The sequence below is a fragment of the Scomber japonicus genome, chromosome 6, assembly GCF_027409825.1.
Source record: "Scomber japonicus isolate fScoJap1 chromosome 6, fScoJap1.pri, whole genome shotgun sequence".
Classification (NCBI taxonomy): domain Eukaryota; kingdom Metazoa; phylum Chordata; class Actinopteri; order Scombriformes; family Scombridae; genus Scomber; species Scomber japonicus.
The window spans coordinates 27,998,164-28,022,929 of record NC_070583.1 but is presented as its reverse complement, the minus strand read 5'-3'; the positions used below and the strand labels follow the sequence as shown (position 1 = coordinate 28,022,929).

Below are 24,766 nucleotides of genomic sequence, written 5' to 3'. Positions count from 1 at the left end.
GTTATGTAGCTGACCAAAGTGTCTTTGTTGCTGATAAAATGTCTGGTTTCACATGGTTTCACATGATGTCCTGCATGTTACATTATATAATGTTCTATATAATGATATATTACTTTTCCACTTGTAATGCATATTGTATTATTATCTGGATTGTATGACTAAAACTGTTTTTGTGCAATGCAAATGTGTTATTTCATGTTATAATCAAAAATCAAAAAAATATAATTTGGATTTCAAATATGTTCCATTCATTCTTGCAGAGCAATTTATGTGCAAAGTAAAAGTCGCAGTTTCAGGCTGCTTTGTGATGAATTTAACCGCCTTTCCTTGCATATTTCGCTCAAAAGCCAAGCGAAGCTTATTACACACCTGCAGGGCAAAACTTCAAAGTTACCTCTGCGTGCAATCAATGAGGGCAGGCGAGCAAACAGATTTCAGAATAGCAATTTTACCGGTTGACGTAAGAGGTGGGTCTGGTTGTCTTGGCAACCAATTGGCACTGAAGTGTGGAGCGGCTCCGTTGCCCCGCCCCCTGTACAAATACCCCTATGGCTTTGACGTCAATACACGTCAACCGGAGAACATGATGCCTCTTTGCAAGTCAACTCGTGTGCTCTCTAGCTGATAGAGGTGCCTGGAGCTGAAATATTATCGCTCTATTGTATTGGAGAACGTGGTGTGACAGCCCCCGGGCGCAGCAAATGGCCTTCTTCGTATCGCCACACTGACGGAGAGAGTGTCGCCACATTGGCGTTCAAGCTGGCAGGGCGACACAAAATCAACTTTGTCTATTTTTAATGGACACGCTTCGAGCGACGGCGGCGGCGGGCGGTTTGTTTTCCTTTCGTCTTTATCTGTAGCCTGCCCTGCCTGTGTGAGCCCCCCTCGTGTGTCCCTCTGCTCGTCTGGCTACCTCCTACTCGTCCACTCACAGTCCCATTTACAACAGCATGGTCATGGCTGACAGTGTCCAAAAACCGATGATCCGAGGTCCGGTCCGAGTGGGCTTCTACGACATCGAGCGCACTTTAGGAAAGGGCAATTTCGCGGTGGTAAAGCTGGCTCGACACCGCATAACTAAGACCGAGGTGAGTAAGTGAGTGGTGTGTGTCGGTGAACTAGTTAGCCTGAAAAGCTAATGTTCAGCTGAGTTACATAACTTTTTATGCACTAGTTGACACTTCAGATATTCAGAGCAGATACCGAAATGCTGTCCACATCGTGCACTAATAGAAACTTGGATCAGGTAACTGCCCAGCCACTTGGCTGCTGCTCCAGTCTGAGCAACAGCTGGTGTGTTTGAATCCTGCAGGTAGAAGAGCATTGACTACCTGCAAGCTCACCCCCCCTTACCCCCCTTCAGTCAGCATCACTGCCAGTAAGAGGTTTGACCACCAGTGCTGCTGGGAAACACAAACTGTAAACATGCATGCTTTTCTTTCAGCATCAATACACCTGCACTCTTTATTTTTTTTGCTAATAACCCAGACAGTGTCATAGTGTACCTAACCCAAGAGCCAGGCTGGTGTAAACATCCCAATCGCTGTATCTGGGGCATGCAGCATGGGTCGGTGGTCCCATTATGTAATCCAAATAATGATGTGATTTAGTGGTTTCTTGTGCCAGCAGTGAGCTGAGAGCTTTGCGAGGAGCGGGGATACGCCAGCCGGAGGTCTCTGTAATTGGAAAGCAAAGTGTCCTGCACGCATGTATGCAGACAGCAATCCATCAGCATTGCTGTGGGGTCCTTGCTTAGTTTGGAGAGGGTTTGATATTACAAACATTGCATGCTTGCAGGCAAAGCAGCATGAGCTCAGAGGGAACAGGGCTCAGATTTGTCTGAGTTTACCAATAGTTTTATGTCAGTGCCGTGCAGAGGAGCCTTTCTTGACCGGTGCCACTGAGTACCATGTCTCTTTATTGTAATGACATAGGACACAGGGATTTACTGTAAAGAGAGGCCAGTCTCTGTGTGAGGAGGCTTGTGTGTGTGTGTGTGTGTGTGTGTGTGTTTGTGCAAGACAGAGGGAGCGATTGAAAAAAATAGGCTGTGAGACTTGTGAAAACACAGTTTCACACTTTGATCTTTGATCTCTGGGGCCCCCAACTGTTTGCTACTGAACGTGAGCAATCATACTGTGCAGAACAACAAAGGTTTACATCATCCAAATGGGGGTAGGTTTGGTAGGTTTAATGAATAACAAAGCAAGAAGATGGCTGTAGAGACTTTTATCGTGTCAATCTGGTTATGAAAGTTTGTCAAGAGTCACGCCGGCAGTCTAGCCAGGTAATCTGCGACCACGTAACACTAACAGCTACATGAATGCAGGTTTTCATTTCAGACAAACACTACACCAGGTGATTTTACTGAGCGGTTGTGCCTCTCCCTCAGCTGGTGTGGTATTTGGGTTGAATGGAAACGTGCATACACTTAGTGGTTTTCAGATCACCGGTTTAGCCTGTTTGGTAGAGGTCACTTCGCGTGGTCAGCACACAAAGCAACTGCAGCTGCTTGGCTCGGCCAGACCCATGGCCAGAGCCAGGCCGTTTGTTAGACTGGCCAAGGTCAGCTGTAGAGGCAGGCGATCAACTTCATGCGATGCCATCTGCCTTGAGTATTTGCCAGGGTAAAAGAGGAGATGTTAGCATGGTGACATATGAAACAGCAGATCTGATGTGTGTGTGTGTGTGTGTGTGTGTGTGTGTGTGTGTGTGTGTGTGTATGTGTGTGTGTGTATATTCCTAGATAGGTGTAACTTTTTCTACTCATGGGGCCTCTGTGTTTTACTGATCCATCCCATTATGTATATATTGCAGTCTGTGGATTCACATAGTGCAGGCCCATTTCCATGTGGTCCTGTCTGTCAGCTCAGCAGGTGGCACATTTACTGCATTTCTGTCTGATAGTAGTGTTGTCCTGCCTTTCCGCTCTCCTTAATTGTGCTAAGTTGTCTTCAATTTACCTCATGGCAGCAAAGATCACAAGAAGTCTTTTTTTTTTTTTGAGTGTGTGTCTGTGTGTCAGTATTGTTGACAATGTAAGCCTAGATCTTTTTCAACTACCCTGTAATCTCTCTGTAGTAGGCTGGCGGTTTTAAATGTGATGCCCTAGAGGTCCCGACTTGTAGCTGAAGCACCATTAAGAGATTTGGATTTCTTTATAGGATTTAATGCCAAATTGCATACCTGTGTGTAAGGGAGGTAATAGTGTGAGGCTTTAAACATCAAAACATCCATTACTGCACAGCTGAAAGGATACAAATATGTGAAAAAGGATCAAAATGGGTGTCAGTGGGGTGGTGGTGTCAAACTCCACTTTAAGATTCAAGCTAAGTAGAAGGCTGTGTTCAGACCGACAACAACACTGTGTGAAAAAACACAGACCCCTTATTCATTTCAATGATACCACTGTGTTGACACACCAGGAATGCCAACGCAGAGGGCTCCGGCAGGAAAACGCAAGGTCGTCTGGTTAAAAACGTTGGGCCTGGCTCTACTTTTTGCTGCAATGAAATGTGATGTCATCCAGCAATGCAGTGCGACGGCCGGTCAAACACATGCATTCGCACATTCCTGGGAGATGACTTTGTAAAGTTAACAGGGTAACTCTGCTGTTTCCCTAGCGATCGTCAAGATAGAGGATAAAATAAACGTCCCTGTGATAAGTTTACAGAGTTGTGAGATATTCTGCCTGCTGTACAGTATTTTGTCATCTGGTTACTCAAACTCATGTATCTGTTACTCTAGCTGGCCCTCTTGGATCCTTATTTATAGGGCTGCAGCTAACTATTATTTTTTATTTTCACTTAATTTGCTGTTTATATTCTCAAACAACTGATTAAACAGTTGCTCCATGAGATATCTGAAAATCTATCTATTACAATTGTCCCAAAAGCCCAAGTTTGACATGCTCAAATCACTTGAGTCTAAAACTTATAGAAAACTGTACATTTTCACTACTTACAAAGCTGGAAGTGAATTTCTGTTTCTAACTAATCAGCTAACTGTCTCTGCTCTAGTCTCTCAGGAACCTCAAACAGCACGTCCTCATCAGCGTTTTTCTTTTTTTTTTCTTTTTTTTTAACACAGTGCTGTTTTCAGTCTGAACGAAGAAGTTTCCAGCTTTGTATACTGGTGGTGTGATTGCTGGGAAGGGAACTGGGGTCTTCTGTTGTTTACTCCTCCGGCTTGGCTCACAGACATTTGGGAACACTTCAGATCATACTGATGAAATGCTGTTTATAAGACAGTCTGAAGGAGAGATGTTAATAATGTCTTGTTACCTACCGGACAACATTAATCAAAGCCAAGACTGTTGAAGTTGCGAGTTGTGCAATTTACACACGTACATGTCATTGTGGGTGTGCGTGTATATCCAATGAGGCATATTTGCCTCTGCTGAACCGATTTATATTTCATCATGGCTCAAATTTGAAGACTGTTTATGAAGATTTCTGCACGAGCTGTATTTAAATATTTATCTTGTGTCTCAGAAACAGATCTGTGCTCTCACGGCTTAAAAAGGAACAAACTCTCCCTTCGCTGCTTGGAGGATATTAAATTGTTGTACTACTGTGTTTGTGTGTGTGTGTGTGTGTGTGTGTGTGAGTGCAGTATTTATTACTGACCACCGAGCCTGATGAGTCCTAACAAGGATCCAGGTTGTTATTGACAAACCGACTGATGGCAGTAACTCATTCGTTGTTGATGCTTGATCATCCTGCAGGTGGCCATTAAGATCATCGACAAGACCCAACTAGATGCCGTCAATCTGGAGAAGATCTACAGAGAAGTTCAGATCATGAAGATGCTGGACCACCCGCACATCATAAAGCTCTACCAGGTGAGCTACTGGCTCCATTTCCTCCAACCTACAATATATAATAATCTTTTGTCTACCTGTCTCTGCTGACACAGATTTGAACATTGGGCTCTTGTATTGTTTGTGTGTCTCTCCCTAATGGAAATAACTTCTATTCATTGTTATTCCCTGTGTTGTAATGCAGCTGTGGAGTCTGGGTTTTGTCTTTCGATTTGCATGCAAGAGATTTATTTCTGTCTTGAGTGCTCAGATCTAACGTTGGTCTTTGCTCCTCTCCCCGCACAACTCATTACAATCTGACACTGCAGCATTGTGGTTACTATAGATGTGATATTTAAAGAACCATACTATACATTTAGAGTTAATCTGCTTAGTAAACCACACATACTGTAGAGGTGTTAATTAAATTATTTTCCATTATAGTGCCCACTTTGATACTAACATTTTGTAATAGCTGTAATGTCCATACAGTGTGCATCACCTGTTGTTGGTTTGTTGGTTAGTTGTCTGTACAGGAAAGGCAGTGTAAGCTACTAGAAACAAAAAGGCCTCACAGAGAGCAGAAGTGATACTATGATATGTAACACGCATAGCAGCTGAGAGGCCCAGCATAACATCTGTTCAGGGGGCCTAGAATTAGCCGTGCCTCTGGCTAAATTGTGAACAGTGTTTTGTGGAGCAGAATTTAACTCTGCTCCTTGTTGATCTTCTCTTCAGGTGCTTTAGCAGTCGGGGTGTTGAAGCTCAGCACCAATTCAGGTCATTTTCTAATGCATTAACAAACAACTGCTGCCTAGCAGAACCTGCCACCGCTAGTTTAAGATATGAGAGCATAGTTAATGAGTGACTGACACTTGGCACTCTGTGTGTCTCTGTGTGTTTTACAGTGTGTTTAGGTGCTATGGCATGATTCACACTAACTAGTATTAATAGTTCAAGATAATATCAATGAAATGTTTTGTTATAGCCCCGGGGACATCAGTCTTGTACTGTAATTTCAGGATCTATTTAGGCTCTGTAAAAAATAAGATATGGATCTATTTCACATCAAGATTTTTTATTGACTTGTCAACTTACTTGTAAAATCTCTTATTTCAGACAGAATAAATTCCTTGTTTGTTAAGAGTAGTTAATAATTCTAGTCAGAGCCTTTAGGATATTATGGCACCATCAAAGAATATATGCATTTTAACATGTAGACAATGTCAGTCTTTATTTGCACAATGATTTAGCCAAAATCACCCAAAGCTGAAGTGATCTGTAGCTGCCTTCAGGAAATCATCTGCATGTTTCTTAATATTTTAAGAATGTCTAATGAGCAAAGAAGGGGTCTATTTTCATGACGGGCACAAGCAATGCTTCAACATGAGCAGCGCCCTGTGGTATTTCCCTCAGAGCTGCAACAAGTCGAAAGTTTCATGCTGATGAAAATGAGCAAATCGAGTTGTTGATATTCTGGTGAAAATGGGCTCTTTCGACACAGTGGTGAGAGTAGATGTCCGAGAACCAGGTCATTTTTTTAGAACAGTGTCAGTAAGTTGATAATTTGGTGATTTCATAAGGAAGCCCAAATATTACACTGACTGAAAGTACAGTACATAATACTGTAATGCACTGAATAAATTAAAAAAAGTCTTATTTGTGAAACTCATTTGCCTCTGCACACATCAAACTGGTGTTTTGTAACTCAGTATTTTCCAAGTTTACAGCTCAGAGTTCATATTTCATAAACAGACAATTAATAGTCAACTCTGGTCTTGTTTTGTATGTAGGACCCTCAAAAATTCCTTGAATGAAATGAAGTAGTGTCAATGGCATGTATGTTACTTCAATCAATCTCATAGTCCACTGCAGAACATTTTATAGATGTGAAAAAAATTACCTGGAACCAGGGTAGGAAATTAACTTTTTAAATGTGAACATCTACCAGCTACTGACAGATACATGTTAAGGTTCACCAGCCACTCACTAGTAAATCATTATTTTCTGTCTGTAATCTACCAGCTACTTTCATATTGTACCTGCATTCTGGTGGCTGGTGCCAATTCCCCACTCTGGCTGGCACGCTTGAAAAGAACAGAGCCTATCACTAATGTTAATGGTAACATCTGTGCTTTTCCTAGTATGACAAGTCAAGATGTAAGCCTTGAAAAATGCCTCATTTCAATCATCGTTGTCTCTTTCTCCATTCCAAAAATACATCATAGCTTTCTTATTAAACTGTAAACTGCAAAGATGCAACTGAAATTGAATTTGTTAAATGCATTTTTGCTTGTGATATGATGTCATGCAGCAGAAGTTGGCTTTAATTTATAAGGTTAAAAAAAAAGCAGTTTTTCTGTATGTCCCTCTTTGAATTTGTTCCATAAAAACTGAGCCAAGTGTCACAATCAGTAGTTAAACTGTGCTAAAAGGTTTTTTATTGCCATGAATCCCATAAACGTCTTTGTCTCATCCCACTTTAGCACCTTTTATTCTACTTATATGCATGTCCAGGTGTGCAGGGTAAGTTCACATAGGTTTTATGACACACAAAGTTATCTGCTGTTGTACTTTGGTGGCACGTTAACAAGGCAGCACAGAAAACTAATTTAACCTAGTTACCCTGATATCCACTGTCTCACAAAAAATTGCCCAACTGCCAAAAACTTGACAGTTTTGTGATTCAGTTGTATTACATAAGCCCGCTTGTCCTGTTAGTTTGTTTAGGGAAAGTAAATGAATGTTCATTATCATTACACAACCATGTGGCTCCATTCCAGCTCTCTGCTGTGATATTTTGGTGTGTATCATTATTTCCAACGGCCCATCCATCCAATCAGCTCAGGTCAATTAGCGATTTCCGTTCCAGTCTCATAAACTGAGGTTGGCCCTGTGGCCCAGTGGGAAGCCCAAGCTAATGAAGATACACAGAGATGCACAGAAAACCCAACTGTGGACCCCACTCTGGATTATCATCTGTTGTACAATCTCTTCTCTGTTGATCCCAGTCCACCATCCTTTTCTTCTTTTACCCCTCTCGCTTCTTTATCAGCTTTTCTTCTCCACTCTTATTGTAGACTGCTGAGAGTCTCTCTACAGGTAAAAAGATTTTAAGAAGTGAACATGAATGATTGATATGTGTTTTCAAATTACAAAACCAAACCTGTGTCTTAGTTTTGTACTGATGCCAATACCAGATGAGTGTTTCATTTGAATGTTAACCATGTTATAGGAAATGCTTGAATATATTGAGAATATAGGATGGGTCATAACCCTGAATCAATATCTTATACACTATTTTTAATGCCCATGTTAAAATATTAAAATCATTACATTCCACTTATTCAGTTATTAATTCAAAGTCTTAGTATAAATATTAAATTACAAGAGTCTGTATACAGCCTGCTGTTCACCACAAGGACTAGAACTGTGCTTTCTCTTTCTTACTAACTTACTGATTATGTCAGTTTGGACATGATAAAATTGGGATGACTTCTTAGGTGTGTTGTTAATGAATCATGTTCATGGATCAACTTTGGACAAGGACACTGTCACAAAGTGTCAACAAGGTGCTGCTTGCCGTTCATGGTGTCTGGAGTTCAGACTGTCTCCACTTGTAGTGAAAATGCTCCAGTAGTTCTGCTATTTATGAGATGACAGAGATTTGGCTTCAATTCATTTACCCCCATAGCTATTCCTCACAACAAGGAGTCTGCTTGGTCTGGAGTCAGGAATACTGCAAACTCATAATATGTTAAACAGTATACTTCATGTTATATCTCCACTGTATTAAAGTTTCATTAATAGTTATTGGCAGTGCAGGGATGCTTTTACTGTTATGCAGCTTTAGTCATGTAATCAAGTATAGCCACCGGGCCCACTGTATCAGGATATGTTACATAAGTATTAAACCGCTGTTGAACTTCACCCATTTCAGATGAAGCATCATATTGGCTTGACATCTGGCTTTGCAAGTAGGTCTGGATATCAAGTTAAGCACTGTTTTTGGGACCAAACAAAATGAGTCTGTTGCAAAGAGTATTGAAAACTGTCATGCTTATAAAACCGGCGTCAAAAAAATTATAATTTTTGGTCTGACAAGTCCTTATTAAATTATACTTTTGCCTATTTTAGTTGTATTGTGGCTGATTTGCTTTAGACATCATTTAACATTTGAGAACTGGCTACTAATAAAGTTTTTTTTGCAGGAAATTTCTCAAAACAAGTTATTGAAAAAATAAAGTGAACGTATATTTTCAGTATCGGTAATGTATAATATCAACGTTCCCAGGGACTGAAGATGAAACGTGGATATTGTGTTGATATTTGTTCCAAAAATGTCAAACAACACTGCTTATAAGACTATAGTTGAAGTTGGAAATGCTGCTCTAAACATGTGTGTGTTGACTGAGTGTGTCCCAATGTTTTGTTATTTTTCCCTTGCCTCCCCTTTGACCCAGAAGGGTTTATAAAATGGATGAATGAACAGCTTAAGACAGCTAATACGTTCATGACAAGCAGCATACGAAGCCAATCAACATGTTGTTGAACATGTTGATTTGTAGAAACATCATAGACTGTTCTCACGGTGGACATTTTTAACTTTATCAAACACAGGTGTAACTAATAACGTTAATAATGGCTGCATTCCACTCAAGTGTGCTTGTGCCAGGGCCCTGCTATTGTGCATGCTGGTTTACTGGCACACCTAAATGAAACAGAGCCATCGTTAATGTTATTAGCTACACCTGTGCTTTTCCTGCTGCGACGAGTCAAAATGTCTGCTGTGAGAAGGATCTGTTTCCCAGAAAAGATGCTCTATTGGCTCACTTCGCCAATTGTTTTGAGTACCAATACTCAGGTTTAATTTATCAATCAGTTGTATTCCAGCTTCATAAAACAAAAGAGTTAAAAGTTGGATAGATGCGACGACAAAGTGTGTTTGTTATACAACCAGGGCCAAACCAAACAAAAACAAAAAAAAACTAGCTTTCATTTCCTAAATCCATGAATTGGTCAGTGTAACAGATGGAAAATTGATCATAAACAATGAGCGTGGGATTTCTAGTGTGAATGTCTGGCTCGGTGTGTCTGATTCATCCTCTCTTCTCCATCTGATTCTCTCCCTCCGCATTTAATTCTATTCATCTCCTGAGTGTTTCTGCTTCTAAATCGGTTCTCGTCCTCCTACACAACACAACACTGTGTTGAGGACTGAAAGGTTTTAAGTACCATTCAGATATATTCGGCAACACCAACCGTCCACCTCCATTCTCTTACATGGATGCCATATTTAGACCCTGCACCATTCATGTATTTTTGTTTGCTCATGACTTTGTGGGCGTCAGACACTGCAGTTTAACCTCAAATAGTGCAGTGTGGTCAGTTGTGTAATATTTGAGCCATTTTTGTCTGTCACAATAGTTTTATTTTTACTTGTTCTAATTCTCTATTGTTGCAGGAGTCTGTTAATTAAGATTACCTGATGATATTGGTATTGAAAAGTGGTCTTCTGTGTGTATTTACATGTACTCTCTCACTCTTTTTTCCCCCCCCCTCCTCCCTCGGCCCTCCCTGTTTCTTTGTCCTCTCCCTCTCTCAGGTGATGGAGACAAAGAACATGCTTTACTTAGTCACGGAGTATGCCAAGAATGGGGAGATCTTTGGTGAGTGATCCCTTCAAGTATAAGACCAGTCTGACCTCAGTACCTTAAGACATTTTCCCACTCTGTTCACTCAGGTCCTCCCTATATCAGCTGCACACAGAATTCTGCACTGTTGCATCAGTAGGGTTTTTTTTGACAAACAAGGAAGTATCAAAGTCTTGTTGAGCTTGCGTTCCTTGAACAGTTATACCCGGCTACGATCTCAAAGGTCACATGATTGGTGGAAATCTGAGAACATGCCCTGATGTAGCCCTTGTCATGTGCTGCTAGTAATTGCCGTGCTAAATGTGCTGACAGCATTTCATTGTCGTGTGAAATTATTTCACAGACGGCTGGTGAAGGCTATATAGAAGCATCCTCAAAAAAAAAAGAAGATTCATTTATTTCTGTATGCGGTGCAGAATCACTCGCCGCCGAAAGGTTTACTGCTTGTAATGTTCAGATTACACAAGATGTCAAGATGACTTTCTACATGCTTTGACGTCACATGGCAATTAAATTGTGAATATTGGCTGTTAAACTTTCGTCCCGCTCTTAACAATTCAAGTGTTGGATCTGCTAAAGTAGCAATAAAGAAAAAAAAAACAGCTCTTCAGCAACTAGTTCACAAAGACATTCATCATTTACTCGGACCAGCCACAGTATTAGTTTAGTTTTATTTGCACTAAACAAACAGCGTTATAACGGATAACAGAAGTGAAACATGTGACAGGAGAGGCAAAGAAGTTGCCGGCTTACACAGTGAACCTCCGCCCTAATCAAAAATTTACAAAGCTAATATGAAAAAAACATGAACTGGATAGAATAAAAGAAGTCACACAAAGAGCTATTCAGCACCAATCGACTGACAGTAATCACATATAAAGGAAGACTTATACATAATCAGCATTAAAGTAATACAAAGTGAACACAATTTAGAAAGGAATGACCATTTCTTTTTAAAATGATAAAAATGATTTCAATATCAAATCATATTTAATAATAATATTTAGTGTGGCATCACTATAGCTCAAGCAATACTGACAGTGTCTGCATTAGGTATATATTTTGATTTTCAAAAAAGATGAGACAAACCTTAACTTCATTTTCAAAAGTGCAACAATTACATGGAACAAGTACACAGTAAAAATTCACTATATATGGGTTGTGAACACTATAAAAGCTGTAATATCTGTGGAGACTAACTGAATTAAGTGCTAATGACTTATTATCATAGCAGCCTAGATGTCTTTTTATTAGGTCTTTTTATAATGATTTTAAATGACTAGATGTTGCTATTATCAGTCATTTAGCAACAAGTGACTGAAGCACAAATACATCTTACCTTATTTAATTTTTGGCTTTTTGGAAATTGTGACCCAAGAAATCTTTGTTTTTCTCACTGTCCCAGTCTGTCTTTTTTTTTTTTTTTTTTTTTTTTTTTGTAGAGATAAATAAAAGTGCCCAATAAGGAAGTAAACTCAAAGTTGTCATACAAACATAATCCAAGTTTCCAGATGAACAGTCCAAACATACAGCGTACAATAATGAGTTTTCAGTTACTAGAAGTGTTTGACACACTGCTTTGGTGTGAAGACACTCATGTTGGAAAGGGACAGACAAGTCAGAACATAGCAAGAATAGTACACGAAGATAAGAAATTATCTTCGTCTGCCATAGCAGCACATGCGCTCTATCGCTGCCACACACACACACACACACGCAATTTTTGCAATTCTCCAATCTAGTACACTGGAGACCACATTGGTGCAAAAACAGAACACATTTTGTGCACCGGGTTGTTTTTGTTTTGTTTTGCTTTTTGCATTTGTTGCAGGTGTGTAAATGTTTAGGTCATTCTGAGCATGGAGACGAAATCAAACAATCAAATATTTCAAGAACGTGTCACACTAGTGGAGACCTGTCTGACGTGGACAACCGGTAAATGGATCATGATCCACATAGATTATTGGCCTCACCTATTAGGCAGTCTGAGAATGTGTGTGCAGCCTACTTCCAGCCACAGCAGCTGAGAGGATTACACGGGCAACAGTCTACGGTAAACTTAATAGTCGTGTGTGTGTGTGTGTGTGTGTGTGTGTATGTGTGCCTTGGTGATTTTGAGGCCAGTGTTCCACTTGTGATGTTGACTCAGCAACTGCAACTCCTGCTCCTGTGACCTAGAGAGAGCTGGGAAATAGACAGTAGGAAAACTGAATAAGAATAGAATGTGTAAAGGAAGTACAGAAGTGCACAGAGATAAAACAGATAGACTTAGAATCAGCTCATATGTCCCAGCTAGTGCAGCTTAGACCTAGCAGACAGTTCCCATCAGCCCCGTCAGGCTACGTAACCACATGAATATTACAGCCCCCCCCCCCCCCCACACACACACACCTCCCCCCACCTCACTGCAAGTCTTAAATAACCAATCATAGTTTGGTCATTGGTTAACCTCATTTTAGAGAATCCATAGATTTCCTCATGGATCATCTCGGGGTATTACAAAACCATTGTGTCCTGATTCCTCAGACCCCTCTGCCCTGATTGCACAATGTAATATTGTTATGTAAGAAATTTATATGTCATCATCAGCTGCAGCAATAGCAGCTTTGACTCAGCCAGGACTGGTAGCTGCAGCGCACTACACCCTGCTCAGAAAACGCAACAGTATTACACTATTCAATTTCATGAAATTGAACAATCTTTTTTTTTTTATTTCCAAATATGCTTTCTGGAGATGGATCAAGTCATTCAGTCATGATGCACTCAGACAAATGGATTGGCTGCCAAACCAGATCGCTAGCCTCTTTCTCCACTATATTGCCCTCCGGAGAGTTGCCTTCGCTTCCCTGACATGATGAATTTCTCAGGTCTGCACACGGTCATAGGTTACAGAGAACGGAAGATGTAGAGTTGTGGATGCTTAGCAACCCACTCTGTTACAGTGAATCAGTGAGACCATGTATGAGCCTCTGATTCAGACCAAACAGTAAATGTTGTGGATGAGCAGGAGGGGTAGTGTGTGTGTGTGTATATCTATATGTGTGTGTGTGGGTGTGTGTCTGGAGCTGTAAAGACAAAGAAGTGGAGCCTGGTTTGGTACAAGGAGGCGGAGAGTGATGGGTTCATTCTCAGGAAGGGGTGGGTGGGCACATAATGGGCACAGCAGAGGCATCCATGCCAGTTCGTTGATGTGCCTTTGTGTCTGTCTGTCAGTCAGTCTGCCTCAACACCGCAGGATGGATCAAACCTGGAAATTGGGTCAACCACAAATAAAGCAGAGTTTCGGAGAGGAGAGGCAGGAGGGAAGAGGAGGCAGAAGAGAATAGAGGCACGAGCAGGGGACATCCATTTGAATTTAGAAGGTGGTGGGGAAATGTAGGGCATGCATATTTAAGAAAGCACTGCTGGAGAGAGGGGAGTATAATAGCAGGCAGGGAGTAGAATCACTTGCACAGATCTCTTGTCTGACTGATGCAAAGGGAATGAGACAAGGGAGACTGTTGACTTCAAAGAAATGCTCTGGCTATTTTTTGGCACATATTCTTATTTACTTAAGCTGTCAATTTCAATTTCACCATAATGCATCCCTCATATTTCTGGGTCAGTTTTCTGCAGATCTGTCAGACACTAGGGTGTGGCAGCGTTGACTCTGATGAAAAGCATGAATGAAAAGAGGAAAAGCCACACAAAGTAGAACCAGTTGTTTGGCACCAAATAATTTGCCAGAAAGTAATGTCTTATAAATTTCACTATTTCGTTTTTTAGTGTTATTTTGAAAGGAAAATATGCATCTACTGACCTAAAACTGTATATACTACAATACCAGTTTCACAGTTAGTACCTCAAAATTAGCAGTTACTCTTAAAAAGCTCAAATATATCAGTATCTTAATTTATGTATGACATCCAACCTGAAATCTAGATGTTTCCAAATGTTGCACCCATCTACATCAGCAAAAGTTATGTTTGACCTACAAAAACCAGCATTTTTGAGGTTATCTCAGTGCTGATTTAGTTACAAGACTTCCCCAAACTAACATTCCCCTACCAAACTATGTGCCAATTCGATTTGATGGACAAAAGCAGACTATAGAGATACTAGACTCTCTGTTTTTTGTGATCCTAAATCATATTGCATGTCTAATAAGACTGTGGCTAGAAGACCTGACCAACACCAGCATGATCTAAACACATCTCTTATATACTGAATATCAAACAATATATCAACCACCGGTATTGGTAATGGTTAATTACAAATGCACTCTGAATTAATTTGAGCCACTGTGTTCTTGTTCTGTATAAATGTGACAACTTTGAACTGATTTGCAGTCCATTAAGTCAATATCTGCTTTTCCTGTGCAGAGCTTTTGGTGATGTTTGGAGCGAGCAGATTTCCTTCCTTTTGATATTTACAAAAACATGTTTTTAAGTGAGTGACAGTCGGCGTCTTACATGGTGGTTTTCACTGATCAACCTGCAGGGGAAAAAAAAGGATGTTTGCAAGTTTTATGTCAGAGTAAATGTGACATGTTTCTCTACACTTGAGCTGAGGTAATTTGTGCTTGTCTTCTTCAGTCATTGCAGACACTTGGAAACTGTAAAGAATAAAAAAAAAGGGAAAAAGAAAAATCAGGGCATGTATAAATAAGTTTTTTTCATATGTCAGTCTTACAGTATAAGTAGTAAACTGAAGTGCAAAGGTTGTTATTGGTAGTGAACATTATTGTGGTAATCAGTAAAATGTATCTATCATGTATCTGTAATATATTTAGATATATCATCATCAAATTATCAGTTGTAGGTTCTTTAGTCTTTAATATTTGTAATCTTTTACTCTTATATTTCTCAACCACCTCCAAGATGTCTATTGTAATTTATTGTAAGTAGTAAGACCAAAGAAAAAAAGTAGCCTGTGTACTTGCCTTGGATCATCCACCACTGGAAAGCTAACAAGTATGCCGTCATCTTTGTGATTTTTCATGTCAAACAAATGGCAGACCTTTTTATTAAGTGTGTTAATTAAGTTCTTATTTAGAGGTTTATATTTAATATAAGATTAATATTACTTGAATCAAGGTTTGTACCGTCACACCAAAAATAGACATGATGAGATTTAATAAAGCCATATTTGTACACAAAGTAAAATATGTCTACGCACATGCATAGAATGGACGTCGGTCCTGTAAAATGATTTTTGAGAACATCTCCATGAGACGTCCCCTATGAAACTTCATGAAAATTGAAGGATCGTCAAATAATCATGCATGAGTTATTTAAAAGCCCACATTCTCAAGTTACCTATTCAAGGCTTCACACATAATGCAAATTATTAACCCCTAATTGCACAAGTATTCTCGGTAGGCTAAGGAAGTTTCGAAGGCGTAAAGTGCATTGAAAGGTAGCTTGACATGCTGTCACACCCACTGTTTTCACTTGTCAGTCACACAGTGGCAGTGTTTTGTGCTGTGTCACCTGTTTTTGAGTCTGAAAATGATTTCACTGTGTGATCCAGGAAGCAGCTGTTCACCCAATGAAACAAACTAAAGACACACATGAATTAGAAAGATTAGATTTTTTTTTTCATTTTCAGGTGAAATAACAAGGAGTAGTTCATTCTTGACCATAGGGAACAGTATTTGTGCCAAAATGACCTCATCTCAAATGACTAGCATACTACTATAGATTCAGTACAGTACCACAGGCACTGTATGCTACATCAAAATGATATAGGGATTTATTTCCATATGTGTGACCCGAAGTGCTAGCTTGGATTTCAAAACTAGCTCTCAGTAAAATTAATTGTTTTTCTAAAATGTACTTTAATGTCGGCCCCATCATGCTGAAAGTGAAACTCAACAAATACCAAGAGAATTGCTGTCGATGATGGGTGATGGGGAAAAACATGATATGCCTAGCTCTACTCAACCCTGCCCTAGATAGAGGCTCTGCAAAACAACTCATGAGTTTTAATGATAAATGTAGTGATTGCAACATGGGGGAAGTAAGAGCTTTGCTTTCTATGTAAATCAAGCTGGAGTTTTAACTAAGAGTTAAGAGTTTTAACTTGGATGCCTCCTGTATGAGTACTGTACATATCCCAGGAGATGCAGCTGATCTCTAGCGGGTCATGTCTTGGACTAAATGGCAGCTCCAGGTGGTTATAATATCAGCACCAACATCTATCAACACACTCAAAGATGTGACTTTAATGTGGGCACTGCATTTAAGTGGTTTAGGTATCGGTTACCAATGTAGAAACACAGTGTGTTTGCACCTTGTCCTCTCCGCATACATACACACACACACACACACACACACACACACACACACACACACACACACACACACACACACACACACAGTCATACACTCCCACACTCCCCATGTCTGCCCCGCAGTGTCATCTGAAGTCCAGCCAGAGGTCTATCCAACAAGCCAGTTTGTACCCGTGATGTTTGTCCCATCCAAACCTGAGCAGCTGTTAAGAGACTAAACTCCTCACTCAGCTCTCAGCAGAAGTGGAACACAGTGGCTGTTGAGCTGTTCCCTAATACCCTTATGATTCATACTCGTTCTGTTCGCTTTCCCAGGATGCAGCTCTGCATGCCTCACTGTGATGTGGTCCTTGCCCTCGCCAACATTGTATCAGTGGATTACTCATCCTTCCACTGGGGCAACATACCGCATTATGTGTGCGTGTGTGGTGTGTGTGGCTGTGCTGTGTTGATTGGTCAAACAGTAATGGCTTGTTTTTAAAGTGGTACTGTAGAACAAGCAAGAACAACACAGTGCTGCTGTTGTTACACAACAGTAACGGTTTGTTGAGCATTTCAGTGTTTTAAGTGTTAAAACATGCAAGTAGCTGAAAGGTCAAAGGTCAGCTTTACTGTTATCATAACCCTTTTCTGGCCGTTATTTAAAACCATAACTCAGGAACAGAAGGGGAGATTGTGACCACATTTGGTCAGATACTGAATTGATGACACTAATCTTTGGTGTCAAAGATCTTCTGTGCTCCTTGTTGAAAAAGTGATCATCCAACGTCCGGTTTTATTCAACGAACAAAACTTAAGTGGATTAATAATGATTATAAAAGAGAGAAAAGCTAAAATGCAACACCATGGGAAAAAAAAGACGTTTCACCACACTTTTCTTAGAATAAAGCGATAGCGATAGAGAATAGAGAATTGGCTGCTTCCTGCAACTTTTGTAACTTTCTAAAGAAAACAGTCCACTGACCACGTCTGATTGGCCAACTGTGTGGAGGTAAGAAAGTAAAGCAGTCTTTGGACTCCGCTCTTCTCGTATTCCTCTCGCACCTACTTACGTCACTAGCTTGTGTAAGGACGAGTGAACCACCATAAATCCTTTAGAGTGAAGATAGTGTTCACCGTTATTCTGATGTTGAAATTATTATCTCTCTCTCTGACGACATGATTTTCACCCCACCTTTGATTGTAGCCTCTTGTGCCTTCAGACGTGTTAGGAGACAGTTTAAAAGTTGGACCACCTGCCAAGCACTTCATTTAAAGCAAACCAAGAAAAGGGGAATGTTTTATCCCTGAATGGTTATTACTTTAGAGTCCAGTTCTCTTCACAGGTGCATACTTGGACCTCCTTGACACATTCCCCTCCCAAGTGTGTTTTTTGATTAGCAGCGTTGCATGAAAGCTGCCCTGGTCACTGAATGGCCTCCTCAGTGGAATTTACCAGCTACTATCTAATCAGGTTTTCTCATTCTGCCAGATGTTAACTATTCATCAACCACGCAGTTGATGACGAAACAGTGTCATCTCCCCAAAGCTTTATAGTGCAACTTATCGCCTTTAGACATTTTTATTGTTCGGTCTTTGTCTCAACACGCAGCTGACCCCTCGGTCAACCCTGAGTTAAGACAATACAGAGTTATTAAGATGAGGTGTTTACAACATGAAACGTGTCACTGCCCTCAGGATATATGCTGCTCTACTTAAAGTATCTTGTGTATAGATTATGGCAAAATGTCTTTTATCTTAACTAACTGTGAAATTGGCTTAGTGTGACTTCTCAGAGAATCATGACAAAGGCCCAGTTTTGAAATGATGTCAAAGTGATCTTATCTTTACATAAATGTGTGTGCCTACCAAGTGTTTGGTTGCTTATACACACCAAGGGAAATCACAGCAATATTGTGTTCGTTTTAAAAAAAGAAAAGAAATAAAGGTACTTCTAACAAATGCAAAGGCAGACAAAAGGTATTTTTTAATATCTCTAGTGAGCCTCGCTGCAGGCCAAAAAAAAAAAGCTCTTTTATGTAATTGGTGCTGTGAGTCTTCATATAATTGTGTTACTTATATTTTGCACACTCTGTTTACTCATATATGAAGTTCGGTTGGCAGGGTGTTTGGTGGTTTTTGTGCATTGTTGTCAGGTTTGGTCGGTGGTCTGTATCCATGCCAGCTGGAAGGAAAGCCAACACAGAGTGTCCTATCTTGTTTGCCACAGAGTGTGAATTGAAGAGTTAGCAAGCTATCTGGACAGAGAGGTGCGAAGAGGAACCCTGCCGACAGCAACAAACACCACACTCTCCAAAGTTCACAGGGCTGCAAAAAATCACGTATCCTGTAAAATAGTCTGTCAGGACGACTTTGTAGAAATAATGTACGGAGAATGGGAAAGGGTAAAGAAACAATGACGGTGGTGTTAGAGCAGACAATGAGAGAAAGGTCAGTGGTCTGAATGCTTGAAGGGAGAAGACGGTGAAATTTATGACTTTACGTCAGCTTTAGACTTTGGTTTCATGCGTCTTTCTGAACAACCACAAACTCGGTCTGTCTTACCATTCTGTGTACAGCCTGTGCTCAGTAGATAAACAGATAAATCACATTTTTGTTACTCACTGGGTTAGATTGTAGGTTTATATATTTATGTTGGTATCTTAATTTGTCTGACTGATTGTGGGGGTGTGTTTTATACATGAAATACAATCATACACTGCAATAACTTTGCATTATTGGGACAACTCTACAGCCCCTCTGCCCCCCCCCCCCTCTCCTCACACCCTGTTCCAACTTGTACGAATGTGGACGTTATGTAGCATAGGGCCAGTTCTCAGAAATCTAGTCCTTCCCTTTCCTCCTCCGGCTATGACAACACAGTGCATTCTCCACAGTCAACTCTTACCTACTCCCTCTCTCACAAGCACAAGTTTGTCTTTATATCCTTGTGAGGGCACTCATTCACATAGTGCATTCCCTAGCCCCTTATCTTTTCCCTAACTATCATAACAACATGCCTAACCCTAACCCCTAAACTGAACCTAAACCCAATTCTAACCTTAACAATAACAATGAATCTTAACCCTGAAATTGCCCTCTCTCAAAGATGGAAAGAAATGCCTACACACACACACACACACACACACACACACACACACACACACACACACACACACACACACACACAAATTTAGGGTTAGAAGCCGAGTTTCAGAAGAAAAATTACATCGTACATCATGTTCTGAGTCACTTAACAAAACATGCCGTAATGTAAAGCAGCTGTAAACTACAGTTGGCACCAGGCCTGTACCTCATCAAAAGTAAATTATCCTTTCAACACATCCACCAAGACTCGATGGGATGAAAAAGTTTCTTGAATACATTCTATCCAACTGATACTTTATAATGTGTTTTGAAAGGCCTGAAGAGCAAGGTTATATAACTTAATGTAAAGTATTACATGCATATACTGTACCTCTCACATTACACATCATTATCTCTGCTCACTCTTCATTTCATTCTTTCTGCCTGCAGACTACCTGGCAAAGCATGGCCGCCTCAGTGAACTGGAGGCCAGGAGGAAGTTCTGGCAGATCCTGTCAGCGGTGGAATATTGTCACAACCGCAACATCGTCCACAGGGACCTGAAGGCAGAGAATCTGCTGCTGGATGGCCATATGAACATCAAAATTGCAGGTACCATTATGATGCTGCAAAGCAAGACTCATAAACGTATTCATGATTGAGAAATACATATGTACACATTTTTTTTTTTAAGTCATGGTGCGGGTACTTACTCTTCCTATTCTCCACCCTGCTGGTCGCCTCTGTGTTGCTCATGCTGCCAATGTTTTGTCGTTTTGCGTCCAGTGGAGAGGAAGAGGGGGTACCTGCACTGTGGAACACCACCCCCACCTGACCCCCCACCACGAAGCTTTAAAAAGGTTCAAATAAAGGTATTCGGGACAGCCCTATATGGAATCATTAAGTTTTGATCCATTGCCTTTCATGATCTCAATGCCTGTATAGTCCAGAAATGTCTTAACTACCTGCCTGGACCATTTGCACAGTGTTGAGAAGTGGTCGGAAGCTGCATGTGAGATAGCTCTTGGCTGAGGGAAGTCACTACAGACGTCTTCTAAAGGCTTGTGCCACCTATTCAAAACTGATCAGAGGAAGTCTAAAATCCCTCCCCAGTGACCCCCAGCTTTAATCCTGAGGAGGAAACATTAAAGATTGAGGACAAGAAGAAGAACATAGCCAGAGGCAGAGATTTGTGTCTAAGCTGGAGGTCTGTACTACAAGCTTCAAAGTGTGATTATTAAGCAACTGGCATTTAGAGCTAGCTAGTGAGAATGTCACCCTACCGCTGTGTCCCAGAGTGGAGGGAGGGAGTGAGGGAGGGGGGGGGCAGTAGGAGGGAATGACTGTGGCGGAAGAGAAGAGTTTCAGTCTAATTGGAGGAGAAGAGGAGGTGATGAAATAGATTGGCTACTTTGGAGAAAGGGTAGCAGATGAGAGGATGAAGAAAGCATGATAAGGAGCAGTGCATTGCAGGGTGGCAGGGTTGCAACTCTGACAATGTTTTGAAAGTGGCCAAGGTTTATCTAAGGCTTAATTCAGAGCTGATACTAAAATCCATCTAAGGTGAGCTGATAACATGAGGACAGCTAAAAATACAGGTGTGAAAAGAAACCAGACACACTGAGTGTGAGTGTGTGCTTCAGGGAAAATAGGACTCTTTTCCTCAAAGGACTTCACATTAAAGGCTCCACATAGTCAAATAAAATCAGTGTCTATTGGTCTGATAAATGATCCTTCTTTTGTGCAGTGAACAGCACAGTTACTATTCTTACACAGCTTAACCAGTGTTAAGTGGCTTTTGTTTGTTCTTAATGGTGCATTCTTCAGATAAGGACAAATTAGTCTGAGCTGGATGATAACTGTTAGAGAATCAAGTGTTTCACCTGCATCATTACTCGCATCACTCCAGCCACTGTTTCTCAGAAGGGTCCAAGATGATAACGTGGAGATGTTATTACCACGGCAGTAATTTTCACAAACATGTCTGACTCACAGCCGATTGTCCGCACGGCAGATTAGATTTGAAGCAGGAAAACAATGAACAGAACATTACCTGGCTTGTGATTAGAGAAAACATCTCTGGGGAGGACATCAGCAGCAAGGTACACTCTGTACTCCTTACCCACAACATGTTCTGACAAGTTTGGTACATGACATATGAAGTGAAGTAAATATTTCAGATTCATACTGTACATGAGACAGACAGTCTTCACTCCAAATTTCTTCTCAGCATTAGTAATATTGATGCAGTGTTTAGCTCAGCCATCCATTCAGCCATGATGGAAAAAATGTTTTGCTTTCCCTTTGTGTTCAGTTTTGTTGTTCGCAGACTTGTTCGTTGTCTGCTCAAACTGTATGCTTGCACTCAGATGTATTGTTTTGTTTTGGGTTTTTTGTGTGTGCAACAACTGTGCCAAAATTATCCAACCAATAGAGTGTCAGGTGTAGCATTGACCAATGAAATGATCTCTGCCACCTTGTGGGTGCGTTTGTTTAACTTCTTTGAGCATCCCGTACAGGCGGTTACTCCTCAACCATCCATTCTTGAGGGCTTTATTGAATGTGCTTCTCCTTGCTTTCTTTATGACTTGACTTTGAATATGAATATATACACCAGTATTCACACTTTTTACTATAATAACTACATATAATAGTGGCTATATAACACACAGACATCCTATCTGTGTGCCTAGAGGAGAAAACAACATCTCCTTCATGACTCAGGAGCATACGAAATCTGTGTAGGGTCTATTTGAGTGTTAGTGTAGGGTTCGAGGAAAAGCATTACATGAAATCAATAAACTGTGCTTTCGAATTGTAAGACCACGCTCTTGAATAAAGATAGGAAAAAAATAGCCTCATATAATAGCTTGTTTTGTCAGACTAAAAGGGTCAGAATAACTAACCAGAGGGACCCTGGGCAAGAATGTGCTTTGGGCCCCCGTTGACTCCCCCCTCCCTTTTTTTCGCCCACGCTCTTTGCATTGTGTATGTATTCTGTATGTGTTAAGCACAAATGTATTCAGTTACAGGCACCATGTAAGCTCATAATAAACTAAAACAATTAGGGCCTTAATGTTACATTTTAACTAAAGCCCCCCTGCAAGACATGCCCGCAGCGTTAAGCAATAATGCTGGCATTGCCTTAAGGGTCCCATCGTTTAGTTAAGCATGTGCTTTAGCGGTACACACAGTACCAACAAGTCAATTAAATTAGCACAAATGAACTGTCACATGGTGAACCTGGGGCCTCTGGAGCCTCTGCACAGTTGCCAGCTTTGCCCAGTTGATAATCCAGCCTTGCTGACCAACAGTCCAAAACCCAAATATGTCATTGTATTGGTATTGATGTAAAAGCAGCAACTCCACAGCTCTTGACTTATCAACTAATCGATGCTGCACTTGTCTGCATATTCACATCCAGTCTGAGGTGTTCTTAATCTTCAGGGTTTTTCTCTGCAGTCTAGTGATGCCTCCCTACTTTCTAAAGGCCACCTGTGGTCAGTCTGTATGAAGCTTAACTAGGCAGCGGTCAGTCAAAGAAAGGTCATACTCATGGTGCCTACAGAGGAGAGGGGAACAGCAGCAGCGGGAGGTGCCCTTCATGTTTTCACTTCAAACAGCCCCTTTACGTGCAAGTTGACAGATTGAAGGGGATGGGAAGTAACAACAACAAAAGACAGTTGCCGGATCAGAAGAGGAGGGCAAGCAGGATTTCTATGGTCAAAAAAAGCTAAAGTAGTTTAGGAGAACCGCTCTCAAAAACAACATTTGATATGTCACACATTATTGTGTGCAAACTGTTTACATGTTAATACAACTTTGCAGGTACTTTACAAGTTTTCAAATCGTGTCATTATAGGCCTTTAACATTTTTTATGGTTAACACCATCCACAGAAAGATGTCATTGGAAGTGTACCAAACCCTAAAGGTGTTTCATGCTCAATTAAATGATGTAGCAAGTACAAACAATCTCCAAAACGAGGGAACCTGCTGGAGAACGGGTCTAATTACATTTTGTAAACACAATGGATTCTATAGCAAGCACAATGCATTAATGTGATGAAGTACCTTTTTTTCAGGTACTGCATTCACTGAATAAGTCTAAAACAAACATGCTCATTGGGTTAATATATGTATAAACACTGAGCTTCAAAGTTCATTGACTGCAGTTTGCAAAACAATCACTGTTCAAGGCCCATTTAATAGCTGTTTTGGAGCTTTTGAACAGATCATGTATCAACAGTTTGTCTAATAAATCTCCACAATAAAATATGCAAAATATGCAGAGAGTACTGTAAATAAATATCTACTAATTTTAAGATGTGAAGTGGAGTTGATTACAGGTTAAGGTAATTAGTAACTCTACAGTAGTCACTAAGGCCATGTGTGATCATTTGCGTGCAACCGAAGCACAAGTAGAGAAAAGTCAGCAAGTCAGCAAAATGACTCAGTATCATCTGTTTCTAGAGGAATACGTATCTAAACATGATCCTCCATAAGCTACTGGACATACCAGACCAAAAACGTTTGTATTGAATCGAGCTAAGGTGTGTTTTTATCATATTTCATATTATTATAATTTAACTTTTCATTAGTAGGAGGAATTATGTTTTATGTCCTGTTTAAATTGTTACAGTCTTGCTTTAACAGTGAAATGTGAAAGTGAAAGGAGAGAAGAAAGTTTACAAGTGACAACAAGTGAGCATGATGACAGAGAAGATACAAGAAGAGAAAGGAAGCCATATGTGATGCTTCACCTCAGTATTGGTAATAACACAGTAACATTTTTGACTGCTGGATGCTGTCCTCTCCTCTCTGCAGCGTGATGAGTCCACTTATACACTTAACATGTGTACACACACACACACACACACACACACACACACACACACACACACACACACACACACGCACACTCTCTCTCTCTCATAAACAGTTTATAAGCTGTTAGCTGGAGTGTATTCCAG

General features: G+C 40.5%; 1 protein-coding gene across 2 annotated transcripts in view; it reads left to right on the top strand.

Annotated features, from left to right (window-relative positions):
- The first annotated feature begins 585 nt into the window (after nucleotides 1–585).
- The window catches only part of sik2b (salt-inducible kinase 2b), a 42,944-nt gene continuing 18,763 nt past the window's right edge, over nucleotides 586–24,766 (top strand). For both annotated transcript variants that reach the window (XM_053320550.1, XM_053320552.1), the window contains exons 1-4: nucleotides 586–1,088; nucleotides 4,727–4,843; nucleotides 10,407–10,470; nucleotides 20,246–20,407. In XM_053320550.1, the coding sequence (XP_053176525.1) occupies nucleotides 951–1,088; nucleotides 4,727–4,843; nucleotides 10,407–10,470; nucleotides 20,246–20,407 (481 nt within the window). In that variant the 5' untranslated portion in view covers nucleotides 586–950. The remainder of the gene's footprint in view (nucleotides 1,089–4,726; nucleotides 4,844–10,406; nucleotides 10,471–20,245; nucleotides 20,408–24,766) is intronic.